The 17,826-nt window shown below is 46.7% G+C and overlaps 1 protein-coding gene across 1 annotated transcript in view; it reads right to left on the reverse strand.

The window, feature by feature from the left end:
• Positions 1 to 17,571, reverse strand: part of PRKCH (protein kinase C eta) — a 115,041-nt gene extending 97,470 nt beyond the window's left edge. The window contains exon 1 of the mRNA XM_056493555.1: positions 16,905 to 17,571. Coding sequence (XP_056349530.1) covers positions 16,905 to 17,264 — 360 coding nt within the window. The 5' untranslated portion in view covers positions 17,265 to 17,571. The remainder of the gene's footprint in view (positions 1 to 16,904) is intronic.
• Positions 17,572 to 17,826: the final 255 nt, after the last annotated feature.

Raw genomic sequence — 17,826 nt, forward strand, 5'->3', positions numbered from 1 at the left:
GATGAGATCATGAACCATTAAAATCCATTAGTCCTAAAGATAAAATCCATCAAATTTCTCAACACCTCAGGTAGAAAGGGGAAAGGTCACAACTTTCTCCTACTCCAACCATTTCTGTCAGATACTGAAGAGCCAAATACCATCCTTTTAACAACAGTTTAAAGTCCTGGTGGTGCAGCAAAAGGCAATCTGATGGAAAAATTCAGTTATTTATGATGCTTGATCACTAATAATGAGCACTGAAAAACTAAAAAAGAAGGATTTTGGAGTGAGATGTGATCAGCATCAGTGTCAGGAAGATGAGGTTCCACAACACAGAGGCAGAGACACAAACCAAGAGCTCGATTTACAGGCACCTTCCTTCTTCCTTCCCTTCAACAAAGACCTTTATTGATCCAGCTGCACTGGGACAGCTGGAGCCCTAAAAAGGGGCTGGTGGGAGTTCAGTGGATGGCAGGATGGTTCTGGTGCTGGCTGTCACCCAGGCTGCTGTTCTGGTGTCACGTTCCCACAGCGCTGTTACCGCGTCTCTCCCGAGGCCAACGTGGCGGAGGGAAGGAGCTGCACACCAAACACATCACCCACATCAAACACATCCCCCACATTCCCCAAGCAAACACAGCAAAGCCCCTCTGGGAGCCCTCACTTACACCATCCCTTTCCCAGAAAAGGACAGCAGCGAATGGGGATGGCAGGAGCAGAGGCAGGAGCCAAAACCAGACCCAGCCCCCTGCACAGCAGCCACACTGCTTGGGAAACTCTGCAAAACCCACAAAACTAACAAGTACCTGGACACACGGAAATCCTGACATCAAGAAGAGTCAATTGCCCCAAAGCACCAGAACTCTCAGTCTTTTTAGTGACTTTAAAGCCTTGAGCTAGGTGCATTGAGGGGCACACAACACCGCTGTCAGCATCACCATGGATTAATTTATGTGCAGGATCAAGTCATAAGCAGTACTTCTGGCAAAACCTAAGATTGCAGATGGCATGTCTCAGGGGCATGCCAGTCTTTAGAAGTACAGTTCCCAACACAGCTCACATTCCCATTTAAAGTGTTATTCTCATTACTCATCCTTAGTGAGGATACAAAAATGAGACATTAAATCCAGCAACTTTCAACCTTGGCATGGGCTGTAACACCATGGGGAAGACTAAGCACCTCAGCTCTGATAATTCTTCCCAGATCTGGAATTAATCACAGTGACTTCCTTCTTCCTCCTCTCACTTCCTCACCTGGCAGTTTCTTAGCACTGAAATTATTAAGGACTAACATTTATACCCAGCCAGTATTAATCCACCACATCCCCTCTCCATGTTGCAAGATGGTCTGCCCAATGATTTGGGACAGGAGGATGAAAAGCAAACTCTCAAATATATGAATGGCATCTCACAGGAGAGAACCTGTTTGGGACACAGGGAAAGATGAAAAGAAAGGTTTAAAAGTACTTTAGCCCACACTCCCCCTCCCATTCCCTGCCAACCACTTATGGGATTGCTCCATATCCCTGGTACACACATCCCAGAACATCATGTAAAGCAGCAGCAGTTTCTGGCTGCATAGTCAATTAGATGTTTCCAAAGGTGAAAAAAAAAAATAAATAAATAATGAATAGAAGGAGTGCCAAGGCATGCACTCCCCCAGCATTCCTGAAGGTATGATGCTTGCTCCTGGTGTCCAGATGTTAATGCTTATGCCTCTGCTCCAATCCCACGAGGTCCAGTGCTGGGAGCCACAATCAAGTCTTCAGGCAGCAAAAAGAATGTAGGTTGCAGCTGACAACACCCAGAAAGGACACACCACTGCCAACATTTGCTTTGCCAAGTTAGATCATATCCTATTTGCAGAGTGGGTTTTGTTTATGGGTTTGGTTTTCTGATTGAGGGGTTTTTTTGGTGGGGATGATGGAAGAGTACAATCAAAATATTTCTGTGAAACAGCAGTTAGAAAAAAAGGTGCAGGTTTTTCATGGGGAAGGACAGTGGGTTGGACATCAGTACTAAAAATAATAAGGAAAAAAAATTGTCCTGAAATCCTGAGGCCAAGCATTACAATAAGAGACAGACTGTCCAAGACCAAGCAATTTTTAGTCCCATCAAGTCTATGATTACAGTTTTCCTCATCTACCTCATGAGAGAGATGATCTCACTACCCACTTGTGACCATGAAGTCACAGCTGTGACTCCAGCAATTAGGCTGAGCAGCTCCCTGGCCTCCAGCCTTCCCAAGGATGGTGAGGAGGTGCTGTGTCACTGGGATGTGCTGTCCAGCTGACCCAGCCACCTGCCCCCACAAAGCACAGGGGGCTCTCCAGGGCTTTGTGTGCAGCTGCAAGCTGACAGGCACCTACCAGCAGCACACTGTCACACATTTCCTCTTTTCAGTATTTCTTTCTCCCTTTCCAAAGTGTGGTTTCAAGATGAGGAACTAACGTGACCAAGATTTACCTTGGATTAAATAAACCAGAGGGTGGAGACAGAAAGGGTGTGCAGAGGAAAAGGTCAGAACATGGTTGGGCTGGTTTTTGCTCACAGGTCGATCCAGAACAGAACCAGACCACATTTCCCACTCAAAACTCAGCATCACCCACAAACCTGCAGATAAACCTTCTGCTCTTCAAACAAAGCTTTTGCTGAGAATTGCCATGAGCCCCAGCACATGGCAATCCTGGGTAGGTCAAGAGCAGGACAGGCTCACTGAGAAAACCAGCCATATTTAGGACAACTGCTGTCACATTCCCTCCTTGACAAATGTTTTGTGTCTTTGTGAATGGAAGGCCTGGCATTTTATCTGTGCCAGAGTGTTGTGTGTGTTTTATATACAAACACACATGCTTTTAACTCCAGCACACTACAGTGTTTAAGGTATAAATTCCCTCCTGGACAAAAGCACATCCCCACCTGGGTGGCACTGCTAATGTGGATCTCATGCTCCTCTTCCTGCTGACAAACAGCCCCTGCTGTGGGGGACACATCCCCATAATTTCCAAAGCAAGATTTTATTCACTCTGGGAAAAGTCACATCAGTTTTAGTCTTCTACCTTAATTCTCACCAGCTGAGGACAGAAATCCCTTAGACAGCATTTATCTCCTGTGAAAATGAAGCCACATCACTTGCCTTCTTCAAGATTTACCAAGCCCTGTAATACAAACCAAGAATCCACTCAGTTCCTGTCCTCTCAGCAACCACCTTGGAGGGAAGTAAATGAAGAGATCCAGTCCCTTTTAATGACTGCCCCACATCCAGTGAAGGGAAATATTACAAACACAGTTCCCTAGGAAAGATAAAATATCTAACACTGTTCAACTCCTAATACACATCATACTGAAAGAGCCTGAGATAAGATCACAGTTGCAAGGAGTTTGATGGAACTATAAAATAAATAATAAAATAGTTTTGTTTGGAAGGGACCTTAAAGAACCATCCAGTTCCAATCCCTTGCCATGGGCAGGGACACCTTCCATAGACCAGGCTGCCCCAGCCCTGCCAAGCCTGGCCTTGAACAGTTGAACCTGAGCTGGAGCTGCTGATCTTGGCCACACCACAAACTGCGACTTTTCACGATTCTAAAAAACTCCTGCAGCCCAGCAGAGTTTGAAAGGCTTCTGGGGCTTTACCACAGAGAGCACCATGAAACAGGGGTGGGGGTGGTTTCAGATACAGAGATAGAACGAGTACTGACCCACTGGAAAATTCACAGCAAGAGATGGAAAGATCTGGTACCCTTCAAACACCTACATGTTCTGGCTGTGGCTTTGAAGCAAGCCACAACACTGTCTATTGTAAAGAGCACTGTTCCTGTGGAAACACTTGCTTAATACTGTCAGAGATAGAGTAAGAAGAAATGCTATAGGTGTACAGAACTTCGCAGCTACCCATTTAATGGCTAAAAAATATATATATTCAAAAGAAAAAAAAATCCTTTTCTTATTGTTGACAGTGAAAAACATTATCAGACACTGAAACAGCATATTTTTGTGCAGCTGAAGTAATTAAAAAAACCCCAGCAAAGGAAAACAGCAAACCCAAACTCCATAGAATCATAGAATGCTTTGGTTTGGAATAGATCTTAAAGATCATCTCATTCCTGCCCAATTGCCACAGGCAGGGATACTCTACCTACACCAGGTTGCTCCAAGCCCCATCCAAACCTGGCCTTGAACTTTTCCAGAGATGAGAGATCTTCACATTTTTCTGCAAATGAAACTTCTTATGACCAGAACTATTAACATAAAAAGACAGTTTAGTCAACCTAAAAATGACCCACAAGACTTATACTAAGAAAACACTGATGAGCTTTTTTGAGGTCACAGAGATGTTTCCAGAGCAATCTTTCAAAAGCCAAACATGGGGACACCAAGGGCTGCTTAAACCTGCAAGCTCAGTTACTCTTTTCTCACCTAATGTTCATGTTCAAAACAGGAACAGGCGCTTCAAAAACGTTACTAAAATAAGAAGTGCATTGCATAAAAACAATGAGTCCTGCATATGCATTGCTGAGGCACGTCTCTCTGCACTAAGCTTATTTATATATAGAAATAACACCAATGACCTCGTATTAATCACAGACACAGCTTTCTCCATGACAAAGGGAAACTACAAACTTGCAAGGGCACACCAGAAAAGTTCTGAGATCACATCCACATAAGCCAAAACATGTGACAACTTGAATGATCTTTGCTCCTCTTTGAAGGAATCCACTCAGATCCAGCAATTTTATTCTTGATAAAATCAGAATCATGCCATCTTAAAATGAATCAAGTGATGAATTTACATATAGCTTCAATTATCTGTTGTAAGCTCCTTCTCAAAACTTCTGAAGGTTGAATTCTAAGAATTTTAACCAAGATAGTGCTAACCAGAAAGAACATAATCAGCCAAAAGGGTTCCTCCTTGCTACACAGTGCCAAGCAAGAACTGAAATGAGTGTGTGCAGTGTCCTGTCTGTGCCACAGCACGTTCACAGGCAGATCCACACCACAGCATGAACCTCCTGCTCTGCTGCAGATGTGCAGCTCCACACACAGCATGAACACCCTGCTCCCCTGCAGATGTGCAGCTCCACACACAGCATGAACAGCCTGCTCTGCTGCAGATGTGCAGCTCCACACCACAGCATGAACAGCCTGCTCCGCTGCAGATGTGCAACTCTCACCCAAGAGAGAGAAGAGCAGCTCCCAGCACCCCTCCAGCAGAGCACAGGTGATCTCAGAGCAGGGCTTGGGATGTGTCCAGCAGCAGTCATGAAACTGCTGGGAAAGCACAGGGTTGATGATGGTTTAAGCTGAAGAAGGGTAAATATTAGAGATTATTAGAGAAGAAATTCTTCCCTGTGAAGGTGTGAGGCACAGGCATAGGTTCCCCACAGAAGCTGTGGCTGCCCCATCCCTGAAGTGCTCCAGAGCATTGGAGCAGCCTGGTCTGGTGGAAGGTGCCCCTGCCCATGGCTGGGGTCAGAACTTTGATGATCTTTCAGGTCCCTTCCAACCCAAACCTCTCTGTGATTCTACGAACTGATAAATCATTAACCAACTTCTTTGGTAGATACAAAGTACAGGGAAAAGCCATCAAGCTCTGACCAAAAGCTGACTAAGGGCCCCAAGCTGCCCCAAAATTCTGCTCCCGCCTCTTCTTCCGGCCCCTGCAAAGACAGCACAATGGACAGTTGCTTTCACACGACTGCAAAACCACAGCGAGCAGCCCCCCACACTGACTTGCCTGGCATTTGACTGATGATTTCTTTAGCAAGCTCAGCTGTGAAATGGGGTAGGGAGAAGCAGAGACACAAGCAGGAAGCTCTCAGGCTGTCCTGCTGCACAGCGACTGCCCAAGGGACAGAGGAGGGCAAAAACCTGCTGGGTGCCCTCCTAGACCTGCCCTGGTCAAACTGCCAGAGCCCAGGGGTCACAGGCCTGCTGAAAAAGTGCTCCATCACATTTAAACACAAAACTCATTCCTACACTGGATGACTCCATAAGTATTATATTAGCCCAGATGGAAAGGGTCACACTAGCACATGAACCTGTTTTGTCTACATGGGAATGGAAAACACTCTGTGAGGATGTGCAGCACAGCCTGGATGTTTGATGCTTTATTCCTGATCCTCAGAATTCAAAGTCACTCCCAGAGGATGACAAGCCCTAAGGATGTGGATGCAGTGAGTCTTGGCCTGCAGAGACAGCTCATTAACAGTAAATATGGGGAGGGGTTCCACTGTCCTTTTAGATAGTGCTGGAGATCTCAGCCTCAACCTGTGTGAATACACCAAATAAACTTTCATCTATTCCTGTACCATTTATTTTGCCTGCATCATACCGTTTTTGTCCCTCAAATGGAAAGAATAAAGCTCCACTGTCTGGGATCATCAGAAGAGTTCTAGACCTTGCTCCTTTCTTGGACATGAGCAAAACTAATTTGAAGATCTAGGTTTTGATAAACCATCCAGCAAGAGGAAAGCAGAACATGTTCCTTTCCAGAATCAAGGAAATGGGAAAACATCATCTCTATAGGCAAGACAAGTTAGATGTTACTCAAATCAATTATTTGAAAGTGTGGCCAAAATGAGTTACTATCACTAAGTATTGATAGGATTATTGTAACAGGAGCTAATTTTTGAGAGGAAGATGGTTTATCTTTTCCACCCAGTTCTGCTCCACTCTAAACTGAGAACAGCTTAGTTGCTTGTAGAGTAGATACTAAATGACCACAGTTAAATCCCATTACATTCAAGACTAAATAAGTCATCATTTCTTCTTAGCTGCCAGACCAGGAGTCCCTTGCAGAAACAAGGGACAAACTTCTATAAAAGGAAACTGATTGCAGGGTCATTTTCAACAAGCTGCAGTAAATCACCCTCCTTCACAAGCCAGTCTTGTGAGCAGCTCTTGGGAAGTACCCAAAGCTGGACTTTTTTCTGCTGCTGAGTAAACAGATAATGAAGTGATAAGCATGGGGCTCGTGTAGAAAACTGATTATCAGCAGCAATAATCCCACCAAGCCCTATTAGGAGATGGAGGCTCACCCTACACAAAGCTCTGTAGTTTTTCTATTAACAGTGTGTTCCAATGAGTAACTTTGACAAGGAATCCCACCATGGATTTGGACTGCATGGGAATACTTTCCTCACACGGTTATATTTCATTTCCTTCCAGGCTCAGGAGCAAACTGCCTTAGAGAATAAATTTTCATTGAATATATTAATGTGAGATGCCTCAGTCTGTGAACGACCTAGATAATAAACTCATTGACAGAAGTTAATTCCTCTTTCTCAGAACTCCATGGGCACTTGCTGTGCCCAATAAATAATGTACAACCCAGCCATCATTATCAACTCTTGTTGCATGCAGGAAGGGGGAAGGAAACGTGTCCAGTTCTTCTCCCAATTAGTCAGTGCAAAGCTGGCACTGTAATTCCATGGAAGCCAGGGGGAATCCACTGCATAAACCTCACAAGCAATAGCAGAAGCAAACACCAGGCTCCTGTTCTGCTGGAATCTCACAGAGGCAGGCAAACTTTTTTCAAAAAAGTGAGAGAGGAAGAAGACAACTTTCACATTGGTGTTATTAAAAATTGATGCCAGAAAAAAAAGTGAGGTATGGAGAGCTTCATGTGTGTGCCAGTTTTACATGTGAAGGAAGAATAACATTTAAAGAATGTAAAATTTAAAAGAATTGAAGGATATGAGATAGAAGAAAACGTGCAGTAAATCAATCCCAAATTTCACTACTTGGAACTCTATTTTTCCTTTGCTTTTCAGCCCTAGGGAAAAGGCCAACAAGCTATACATCCCTGTTTACCAAGAAAGCAAATGCAGGACAAAGCAGGAATTCAAACAGGATAAGCTAGTCTTTCATTAGTCATTCCTGATTTAGACAACCCTTGTTATTCTGAAGGAGCAAAGCCCAGAACTGAATCCATTCAGCATGGGAAGAGCACACTGACCAGTCTAGGTGGAGAGAATCCCTCTAGGAACTAAACTCACACATTGACAAGCCAGCTCCAATGCTGCCAGAGACAGCACTGCTTTGCAACTGTTTTGTCAGATAAAAGCACTTTGGAGCATCCCATGCTGATTTTACTGTCACAGTTAAACTGTCATCCTCTCTCCCATCCTGACTGTGGAGCCAGCCAGCTCCAGAGCTGCCACAACCCTAAATGATCCCCCTGACAGTGCACTTCTCCCTCTGACTCACACCACAGCACTCAGCACCACTACAACTGGTCCTGCTTGAACCTACTACAGCATCTATAAAGCTGTGAATGATGGCAGACATTTTTCTGTCCAAAAATGACAAAAGGATTCCCAAACTAAGACACCACTGCTATCACAGGAGGTTTAAGACACTAAATTTAGCAAGTGGAGATGTACATGAAGACTTTAACTTCCAAGGGATGTCTTGCTTACATGACAGAGTAAAATTAAATGTACTTATGAGAAAAAATGCAAAAGACTGTGCTATGCTAAAATGCAGATTAATGACAAAAAAAAAAAAAAAAAAAAAAAAAAAAAAAAAAAAAAAAAGCAACAAGCAAAGGCAAAACAGAAACCACAGAGCAGGCCAGAGAGTGAGAGAAAGCTAGAAACCAGAGGTGCTGTAGAGAGGCGTGAGCTACTTTTTCACACCAAATGAGACCATCTGGCAAGTCAAAATCCTGCCTCTGAGAATAGCTAACATAGAATATATGGGAGAAAGGCAGGAAAAACTCCACAGTGTCAGATATGGAGGTACCACCTCAAACCTCTCCTCAGCCCCTGGATGCACATCATCAATGTCACTGTGATTCTTACTATTAGATGTGAAGTCCTGGGACAGCAGAGACACACAGCCTGTTTCTCACATCCTGTCCCTCACTCGCCTCATTCTGAGAGATTGCTGGGCTCTACTGATCTGTTAAGTGATTTCACACTGCAAATGATTGTACTGATCTTTTTTTAAACATACAGCACACACTCAACACTCATACAGCAAATCACACTTTTAGAAATGTGTCTTGCATTAATGCATTTTCCTCCTCTCCCCATTTTGACAGAAATATCTGTACTGTAATAAAAAGTTAAAAAAAAAATAGAAATGAGAGAAATTCCACTAAGGTCTAAATAGCATTCTTATGTTGGTTAAAAAATAGATTATTTATTCTGTCTCCCATGTCACAAACTGAAGTCAGCTACCAAAGCTTGTATTTCTGCCCCAATACTTCATCTTCTGCCTGTTTCACAGAAAGGAGATCCCTCCTGGAAGGAGTCTGGAGAGCTGCCACTGCATCACTGATACAAATACAACCAACTCACTCGTGAAACTCAATACTTACGAAACTGGGCAGGTGAACACCAAGAAAAAGCCCTTATGTAATGTCATCTAACAGCTTCGTTCCTCCCTCCCTCCTCCTTCCCCTGCCAACATTTTTTTGAACTGGCAAAGCTCCTGGGTAAGCACAGTCACAGCAGCTGGGTTTCAGTGCAGTGTGAGCTGTGCTGACCCAAAGGGCAGGTCCACACCTCGGGATGGAGCACAGAAACTCCCATCCAGAACCACGGAGGTCCAGCAGACAAGTGAAAATCTTATTCCAGACCTGACATCCCAAATGCAGCCCAGGATTGCATTGAATCTTCCCCAGGATGGGTTTAATTGCTTTGCAATGTGGCACTCAGAGGAGACAGCCTGGGGTGTAACATCCATCCAGACAGACACAGCCATCCCCTGTCTGTCGATTTTGAGAGCTGCCTCTCTCCATCAGGACACAGACGAGGTGTGGGGAGGGCACGAGGCTTTCTGGAGATGCAGGGGGTCTCACAAGGAAGACCAGCCAAAAATAAAGCCCTGGCAGTTACCAGAAGAGCTCATGTGCCTGCAGCCTGCCCCAGCTGGAGGAGCCCAGGACAGGGCAGGGGCCAGCAGCCGGTCAGACAGCTCCAGCAGCCCGCGGGGTAGATCTGGACGTCAATTACATCCCTCTGGTCTGGCACAGCAAGGGCACAAAAGGTCTAGCAGGGGCAGTGAAAAAGCAATTTTTTCCATCACCTTGGGCCCAGGACAGACACTGAATATCAAGAGCACAGGAGGGATGCTCGTTTCCACATGGCATCACACTAACGTGACTAAAGCTGGCTCACATCTGATTGTGGTGCTGGCTTCTAAATTAAAGCAGGATGCTTTCCTCAGCAATTAACCTAAGTGATGAGAACATCTCATGATATCAAAGCATACAAAAATATCATTGCCATTGCAGAAATATAGCTGTTTGTCTGGCTTACCCTAAGTGGCTTAGCAATGTTAATTGGACGCTTCTGGATGCTCTTTGTTTCAGATACACATTTATCTTTGATACCATTATTATAAAGCAGGTCTTTCCCTCACAACCAGCCAGCAAAAGGGTAAAGGGCTTGGGAGAGGAACAGCCATGTGGTGATCTCCACCAGAACACGGCGCCAGGTGAGTTACCCAGGGCTCCAGCCTGGGTCCAGCACAGCCCCACAAATAGCACAGGGGTGGAGCAAGCAATCAGAGCAGATTGCTCACTGTCTCCAGAAGAAATTAAATTTGCAGCATGGTCTGACATGTCTTAACTGCATGCCTAAATAGGATGAAATCTGGGAGGCAAGAAGGTGCCATGGCTGATCCAGAATCCTTGTAGAAGCTGCCAGTAACTCATCTCATGTGGTAACTCTGCTGTTCATCTTTTTCTCCATGGTTACACAAAAGGTCCCCAGTTTCCTGGCTGTATTAGCAAAGCACAATAGCTAAAGCCTAAAACATCAAAGGAGCTTTGATAGTTTGTGAAGAAAGGGTGGGAGTCTTATTCACTTCAGTAAGGGATATGTTTTTCATATTGAATTACCCTGTAAATCAGTAGACTTTCTAATGGCATTTCAATAGCTCAAATGGCCCCCTTGATGATCCATTCTGCAGAGTTTATTGCCTATAAGCTCAAAATGGCCAGAAACCAAACCATTACTCAGAAAATACTCTGAACAGAAAGCCTCTGACAGCCTGGGTGAAATGTGCTTTACTAAAAGACCTGTGGTAAAAGCTAAATATAAACCACCAAGAGGGTGAGGCAAGGCCTGCAGGGCTGGGGACAGAGCTTCCTGGGGTGCTGGGCTGGCTTGTGCTGCGGTCACCCTGCTGCCCCTCCTCCTCCTCACAGCCCCTCTGCAAAGAGCACCCCAGGGTGCAGCTCTGCAAACACCTTCCCATGAGCTTCCACCATGACCAACACTGCCAAAGGCAACGTGGGCATCAGCCCTTGGCTGCCTCTTCTCCCTCCAGCCAGGGCTTTGAGCTGTTCAGCAGCAACACCATCAGCAGGAATGTAAAGGTACCCCTGGCATCAAAGTCAGCCCCCCACTCCAGCCAACCACATCACCAAGGGCTTGATGGAATCACAGAATAGTCTGTGTTAGAAGGGACCTTACAGACCACCTCATTCCCCACCCTCTGCCATGCACTGGGACCCCTTCCACCAGTCCAGGCTGCTCCAAGCCCAATCCAGCCTGGTTTTGAACACTGCCCAGGATGAGCCATCCACAGCTTCTCTGGGCAGCCTGTGCCACCCTCATTGTAAAAAACTTCTTCCTTATATCCAATCTAAATCTCTCCTCCATCAGTTTAAAGCCATTACCCTTTTGCTGTCTCTCCATGCCTTTGCCAAAACTCCCTCTCCAGCTCTATTTCAGACCCTTTAGGCATGGGAAGGTGCTACAAGCCTCCCTTTCCCTTCTCCAAGCTGAAAACCCCAGCTCTCTCAGCCTGTCCTTACAGCAGAGGTGCTCCAGCCCCTTGAGCATCTTCATGGCCTCCTCTGGACTCCCTCCAATAAGTCCATGTTCTTCTTTTATCAGGGGCCCCAGGGATGGATGCAGGACTCCAGTACATCATTGCAGTCACCTCGAGGTGACTGCCACTGCTCTTGCTGCAAGAGCACCCAAAGTGTGCCCATCACCCATGGGAGCATTTCCCTCCAGGTCACTGCAGCACCTGATTGCCTGGACTCTGTCCTGCCTTGTCCTGAATTCTGGCTCTGCCCCAGGCACAGATAAATGCAGTGACAACATTTTTGAAGGGGACAGGAACATTGTCACCTCACTGCACATATGGCTGTCCCCCAGAAAACCTTGAGAGCCAAACCCACATCTTGCTGCACTCAATTCACAGCCAGGACATGAACTCCAGCCCCACACCCCTGCTGGCCCCCATCACTGCAAGCTGGCTCTTCTCATGCTTGGGTCAAATCTTCCCAGCCAAACACACACTCAAGAAAAGTGCCCATGCCCTCCAAAGATTCTCACAGTTGCCAGCCAGGCCTTTTATTGGGGAGGAGCAAGAAACAGGGCCCCAAAAGCTCCAGTTCTGCTGCTGAAACAGGGCAGTACTGTGCAGCTCTTGGTGACAGCTGTCTCATCTGCCTCCAGCAGAACAACTGCTCTTAGCATCACACCCCCACACACCATTAAACACCTGACAATAGCAACAATTTCCCCCTTATTTATTGCAGCCTGTGTTTCAGCCTGCAGGGCACTCTCAGGTGGCCCTGGTGCACGGGGCTCTGCTGGCATGTTCACAGGGCCAAAGAACAATTTCCTGCTAAAGGAAAGGAAGAAAAGCTGGAATTCCAGTAGCTTGTTTTCAGACCCATCTTACCTCCTGCAGTGGGTGTTTCTCTCCACAAGCCCTATTCAACACAGTAACTGCATATCAGTAAGAACAATTACAGAAACAACTTAAAGCTTCCAAAAACTCAGGGAAGGAGCTCATTTTACTCAAGCCTAATTAATGTGCAATGTGACCTTCATACAGATCAGAGATCTGCACTGTGTACATCACTGTTGTGTGCACCACACCAGAAGAACACTTCACCCCAGCCTGCTCTTGCTCTGTGGATGAAGACACCACTTATTCCAGCTCTACAAGCTTAATTCATCTCTACAGTTGGGCAGGCACAAAATACTGCACCACAAAATCCTCTGTCAAGAGTTATAAAGTATTTTGGCTTCCTGAAGCAACTTTGGCCTACCTGAAGAACTCTGCAGCCAAGCAGGAGTCTAAAGAAGCAGCAACCACATCTTATTTGACCTGCAGCACCCTGCCTCTCTGCCATGGCCATGAGGCTCTGGAGAGAAGTTCACTTATCTTTTAACTCTTAACAAATACAACTGTATATAAATATGGGTAAAACACAATTATTTCTGCCTTAAGAAAGAAACAAATCATAGGGAAGGATATAAGCAAAAGAGCTGAAGTGAAGGAAAGTACAAGAACTGTCTTAATCTCTTCCTGCACACAAGCAAATGGCAACAAACTCATCAGGAAGTTGCAACTGGCTCATTAATCTTATAGCCCATCTGTTATGTGATTTCCTTCAGTGTACACTCATGATTTGCTACTTCAAGATCAAGGTTTAAATTTCTTCTCCTTGTTAAAGTCTTAGAAATTATGGCATCTCCACCCAGGGACTAACAATCTTTACAATTGTTATTAAATAATTCCCTTGTAACAATGCCATTCAGTATCTTAAAGTGTGCTTCCCCAAGGTTAAAAATTACTTCAGCTACTACATAAAACTCACAGGAATAATCCTAGGTATTGTAAACATCTCCCATTTCAGCTACACTGAGTACTCTATTTGTTTCACTGATTTATGACAGCTTTCTGTACTGCACTCAGAGACAGTCAAAGAGGAGATAATACCTTTTAAAGGTGCATACATCAAGTAGAAAGATCCTAGCACAGGCTAGTGCAAAATTAAATGCTTTCAAGAGGCGAGTTTCAGCCCTGATGTGAATCCCAACAAACAGCTCAGCTCCCTCCTGCCCTGCACCTGGTCATGCACACCTGTGTAAAATGCAACCATTCAGGTTTGCACAATCTCACACCCACACAGGCAAATGCTACAGAGACAGAACATGGCACTGGGAGATCACGCTCAGCGTTGGCTGAGTTAAAGCAAGCTGAAGGCAGGATGGCATTTAATTGACAGTGTTAATAAAAACTACTTTGCTGAAACCTGACAAGTCAATATAAAAAAAGGGAAACAGCAAGAAGGATCTTGAAGTTAATAAGCTCTTGCAAATTTGATCTGTGGAAAATGAGTCAAGTGTGTGTAACAACACTCAAATTAGAAATATCCAGACAATGCTAATGTGTTTACTAGAAAGATTTCAGAAAACAACCCAACAGGTTGAGGAAAAAGGGTCAGTTTTGAAGTCTCTGAAACATTAACTTTAAAGCAAAGCATAAACAGAGAACACTGTCCCAGCACCTAGTGGGATGACTCAGGTGTACAGGCATTACTGATGAGACAGCTCATGTCCATACACTTCCTCATCTGCATAAGTGTTCGGGGTCATAATTGCAGTGATGTACCTGCAAGTCATCTGGGAAGCACCAACTGCTCCTCCTCACCTCTCACTGAAACTTCCTACAGTTCTCACAAGAGCTGCTGACCAGTGTTACAACTAATCACTTTTTTTTTCCTTTTTCAGCAGGAGAAAATCCATGTTTACAAACAGAACAGCATGAGCCTGAGAGCTGACGCCAAGACTGCCACAGGTAATTCCTGACAGCTCCCTCTCAGGAGGGGAGTTCAGGGAGAGAAGCAGCCAACTGCCCTGTCTGCCTGTTATTAACCATTTGGATTTTACCAAAATACTGTTTTCCCTGTCTCTGAAAAGTGAACGTAAAAGTTCTGTTTCAAGTCAAAATGAAAAATTATGCACAGCCAAGTAAGCATAGACCAGGTTAAACTTGGGAGGATTCACCAATTTTCCTCTCACTTGATTCACTCCTTAGTTGCCTCTCTGTGCTTTTATTTTGGGAAGAAAAAGGGCAGAAATGAAGCATTTTTTAGTGGAGGTGTTTCAAATCAACTACATTTCCTTGTGGTGTTTTGCATTGTGCCAGCAGCTCACAGACCTTGGGTTAGTACAAACCAGCATTTCCTATCCTTCTGATTACATAAACTCCCGTGACAGCCTTGCTGGATTTATCAAGACATATTAAATTATCAGGGCAAGATGCTGTTCCCTGTCATCATGTGATCCAGGCTGCATGCTATGCGAGATGCTAACAAAGCAAATCAGAAGGGAGGGGAGAGAGAAAGGCAACAGAAGACAAACATTTGCTCATTCCCCACTAAATCCACCTGAGCTGTAAGTTTCAGACATTAATTTAAAGGGAGAGTAGCAGCTCTTAACCTCTGTCTACATCCCCACAAATAAAATCAGTTTACATCAATCTAGTTAAAAGAATTCACTGATTTCCCAGCCCACTGCACCCACCAGCTCACAGGAGTTCATAAAACACATCTGTCCTGAAAGGATGAGAAACTTTTCCCTCACTAAAGGCCAGGTGAATATTTGAGGCCACAGCTGCATCCGCCCTAAAAACCAGCACTGCAGGATGGACTAAATGAAAGAAATGTATGTGCATCCACAGCAGCAGCAGCATTATGACAGGTATTTTACTAATGTAAATAAGGCCACCACCTTTGCAGCAGAGCAGTCCCACCCCACTGTAGCCAGCTCCAGAGTGACCAGGACTCCAGCCTCCCAAGGGGACTGGGCCTCTCCCAACAGCAAACAGCCCCAGCAATTCAAACATCAAGAAAACCCTCAAAACCACAGTGTTCTATCCTAAGCTCTCTCCTTTGCCTGGCCCATAGGGGTCTGTTCTGTATTTGGAACTGGTTTAGCACAAATCCCAGGAGCAGATACTTCCCAGGGGCACAGGTAGCCTGGGAATGCACCCACCAGGCAAACCCTGGGACCTCAGCTCTGGGCTGTCAGGAGCAGCACCTCAGCTGAGCCATGGGGGGCTGGCTGGGACCCTTCTGTCCAACACAAAAACCACTTCAGGGACTGTCAGAGAGAGAGCACCTCCAGGGCAGGAACCCACACCTATCCACAAGGTACCTAAGTAAAATGGCCCCAATATACATTTATTAATCACCCCAAAGGTGTAGCATCACACCTCAGCCACAGACACTGGCTGAGAGCAGAAAGTCCCAGCATTCTCCCCAGTGATAGGATCAAGATGTCTATCTGTTCTCTACACTGTCAGCTCTCCTTCCTCAACATCTGGTTTTATTGTGGTGGTTATCTGACCGCACATCCTGAACTTCTTGGCCTCAAAAAGTTTATACCCATCACAGCCATGAACATTCTCAGCTCTTCTGTGCCTTCTCTACTCAGAATAAATGCCTTTTTTTATTAACCTAATATCTGGGATCAATGCAGTCACCTCCTCCTCCTTTACAAGATTGAAATCATAGGTACAACTTTAGAGCCTGTACTGTTTCTCTCACTATCAGGACTAACCCATAAATGAGGTTCTCTGGGCTGCTTACAAGTGACATTTACCTGGAAATAACCTGGAATTAGCTCAGAGTGAAACTGCATTGACACAGAGCAGCACTGTACATAACAGACACAAGACTAGTCCTGCCATTCTGCTAAGAAGTCAAAGAAATCCACATGCACACATCAAACTATTGTGCAAGCATGTGTAGAGCTGGGCAGAAATACATCCAAGCCAGGGATCCGAGTCTCCAAGTGCGCCTCTGCGCGCTGAGCAAAGGGAGGGAGGAACGCCTTTGTGTGAATTTGCTGGTGTAGTTTGCAAGAAATGTATCACAGGTCTTCCCTCCGTTCATTCACAAAGAGGAGGAGAGACTTCACAGCCCTCCACCCTCAAGCTACGACAGCCGGGGTCCTTGGGAAGCAGCAGCCCGAGCGAAAGTGAAGCAGAGGGACACAAAGAGATGCGAGGAGCACACCTGTGTACCTGCAGACACACCGGCTGCGCGTCTGCGGCACAGGCATGCAAGGACAAGCCCCGGCTCCGCCAGTGCCCTTCATTCATTCCCGGAGCAGCTCTCCCGGCTTCTCCTCCGGACTGCAAGTACTCACCCAGCCCTCGAAGGTGTCGCTGGGGGCGGCGGAGCGCAGCAGGTCCTGGAAGTGCAAGGTGCAGTTGGCCACGAAGTCATCGTAGCCGATGGGGGTGTCGTGGAAGACAGAGAGCTCGATCTGGTGGCCGTCGGTGACCGTGGCCGAGAACTCCTCATTATAGGTGGGTTTGTTGGTCTTCTGCTTGGTGCTGGTCTGCCCCACGCGCACCTGGTCCACGCTGACGGTGACATAGGGGTCCAGCAGCTGGTATCCCTTGCGGAAGAGCGAGTGCCGGAGGGACCAGCGGGTGGGCTGCAGCCCCACCGCCTCCCCGATGCGCACCTTCAGGTACCCGCTGAACTTCATGGCTCCGGACATGGCCGCGCCCCCGGGGCTGCCGGCAGCCGGGAGGAGAGCCAGAGCCAGAGCCAGAGCCCGCTCCCGCCGGGAGAGGCACCCGGCGCCTCCTGCCGCTCCTCCTCAGGGGGCCGGGCGGCGGCTCCGGGACCGCGCCCGGCCCAGGCTGCTGCTGCTATTGCTATTTCTGCTGCTATTGCTATTACTGCTGCTATTGCTGGTGGTGCTGCTGCTGCCGCGGGGGAGCGGCGCGATCCGGCTGGGGGACACCTGGGCGTGGGGCGGGGAGGAGCCGCGGAGCTGCGAGGGCGGGGAGCGCACGGAGAGCAGTGAGAGCATTGAGAGCGCTGAGCGCACGGCTCTGCCCGTCCCGCTGCCGCCCAGGTGCGGCCCGGAGAGACAGCACAGCCCCGAGACACGCACCCCGAGCCGCTCCCCTGTTCAGCACACCCCGGGAAGGGATGGGGCTGCCCCCGCCGCTCGGATGCTTTGCGGGGAGAGGAGCGAGCAGAGCAGCGCTGCTTCCGCACCTCTCCCTTCTTTCTTCCCGCACCGCTCCCTTCTTCCCTGCCCACACCGCTCC

The sequence above is a fragment of the Oenanthe melanoleuca genome, chromosome 5, assembly GCF_029582105.1.
Source record: "Oenanthe melanoleuca isolate GR-GAL-2019-014 chromosome 5, OMel1.0, whole genome shotgun sequence".
NCBI lineage: Eukaryota > Metazoa > Chordata > Aves > Passeriformes > Muscicapidae > Oenanthe > Oenanthe melanoleuca.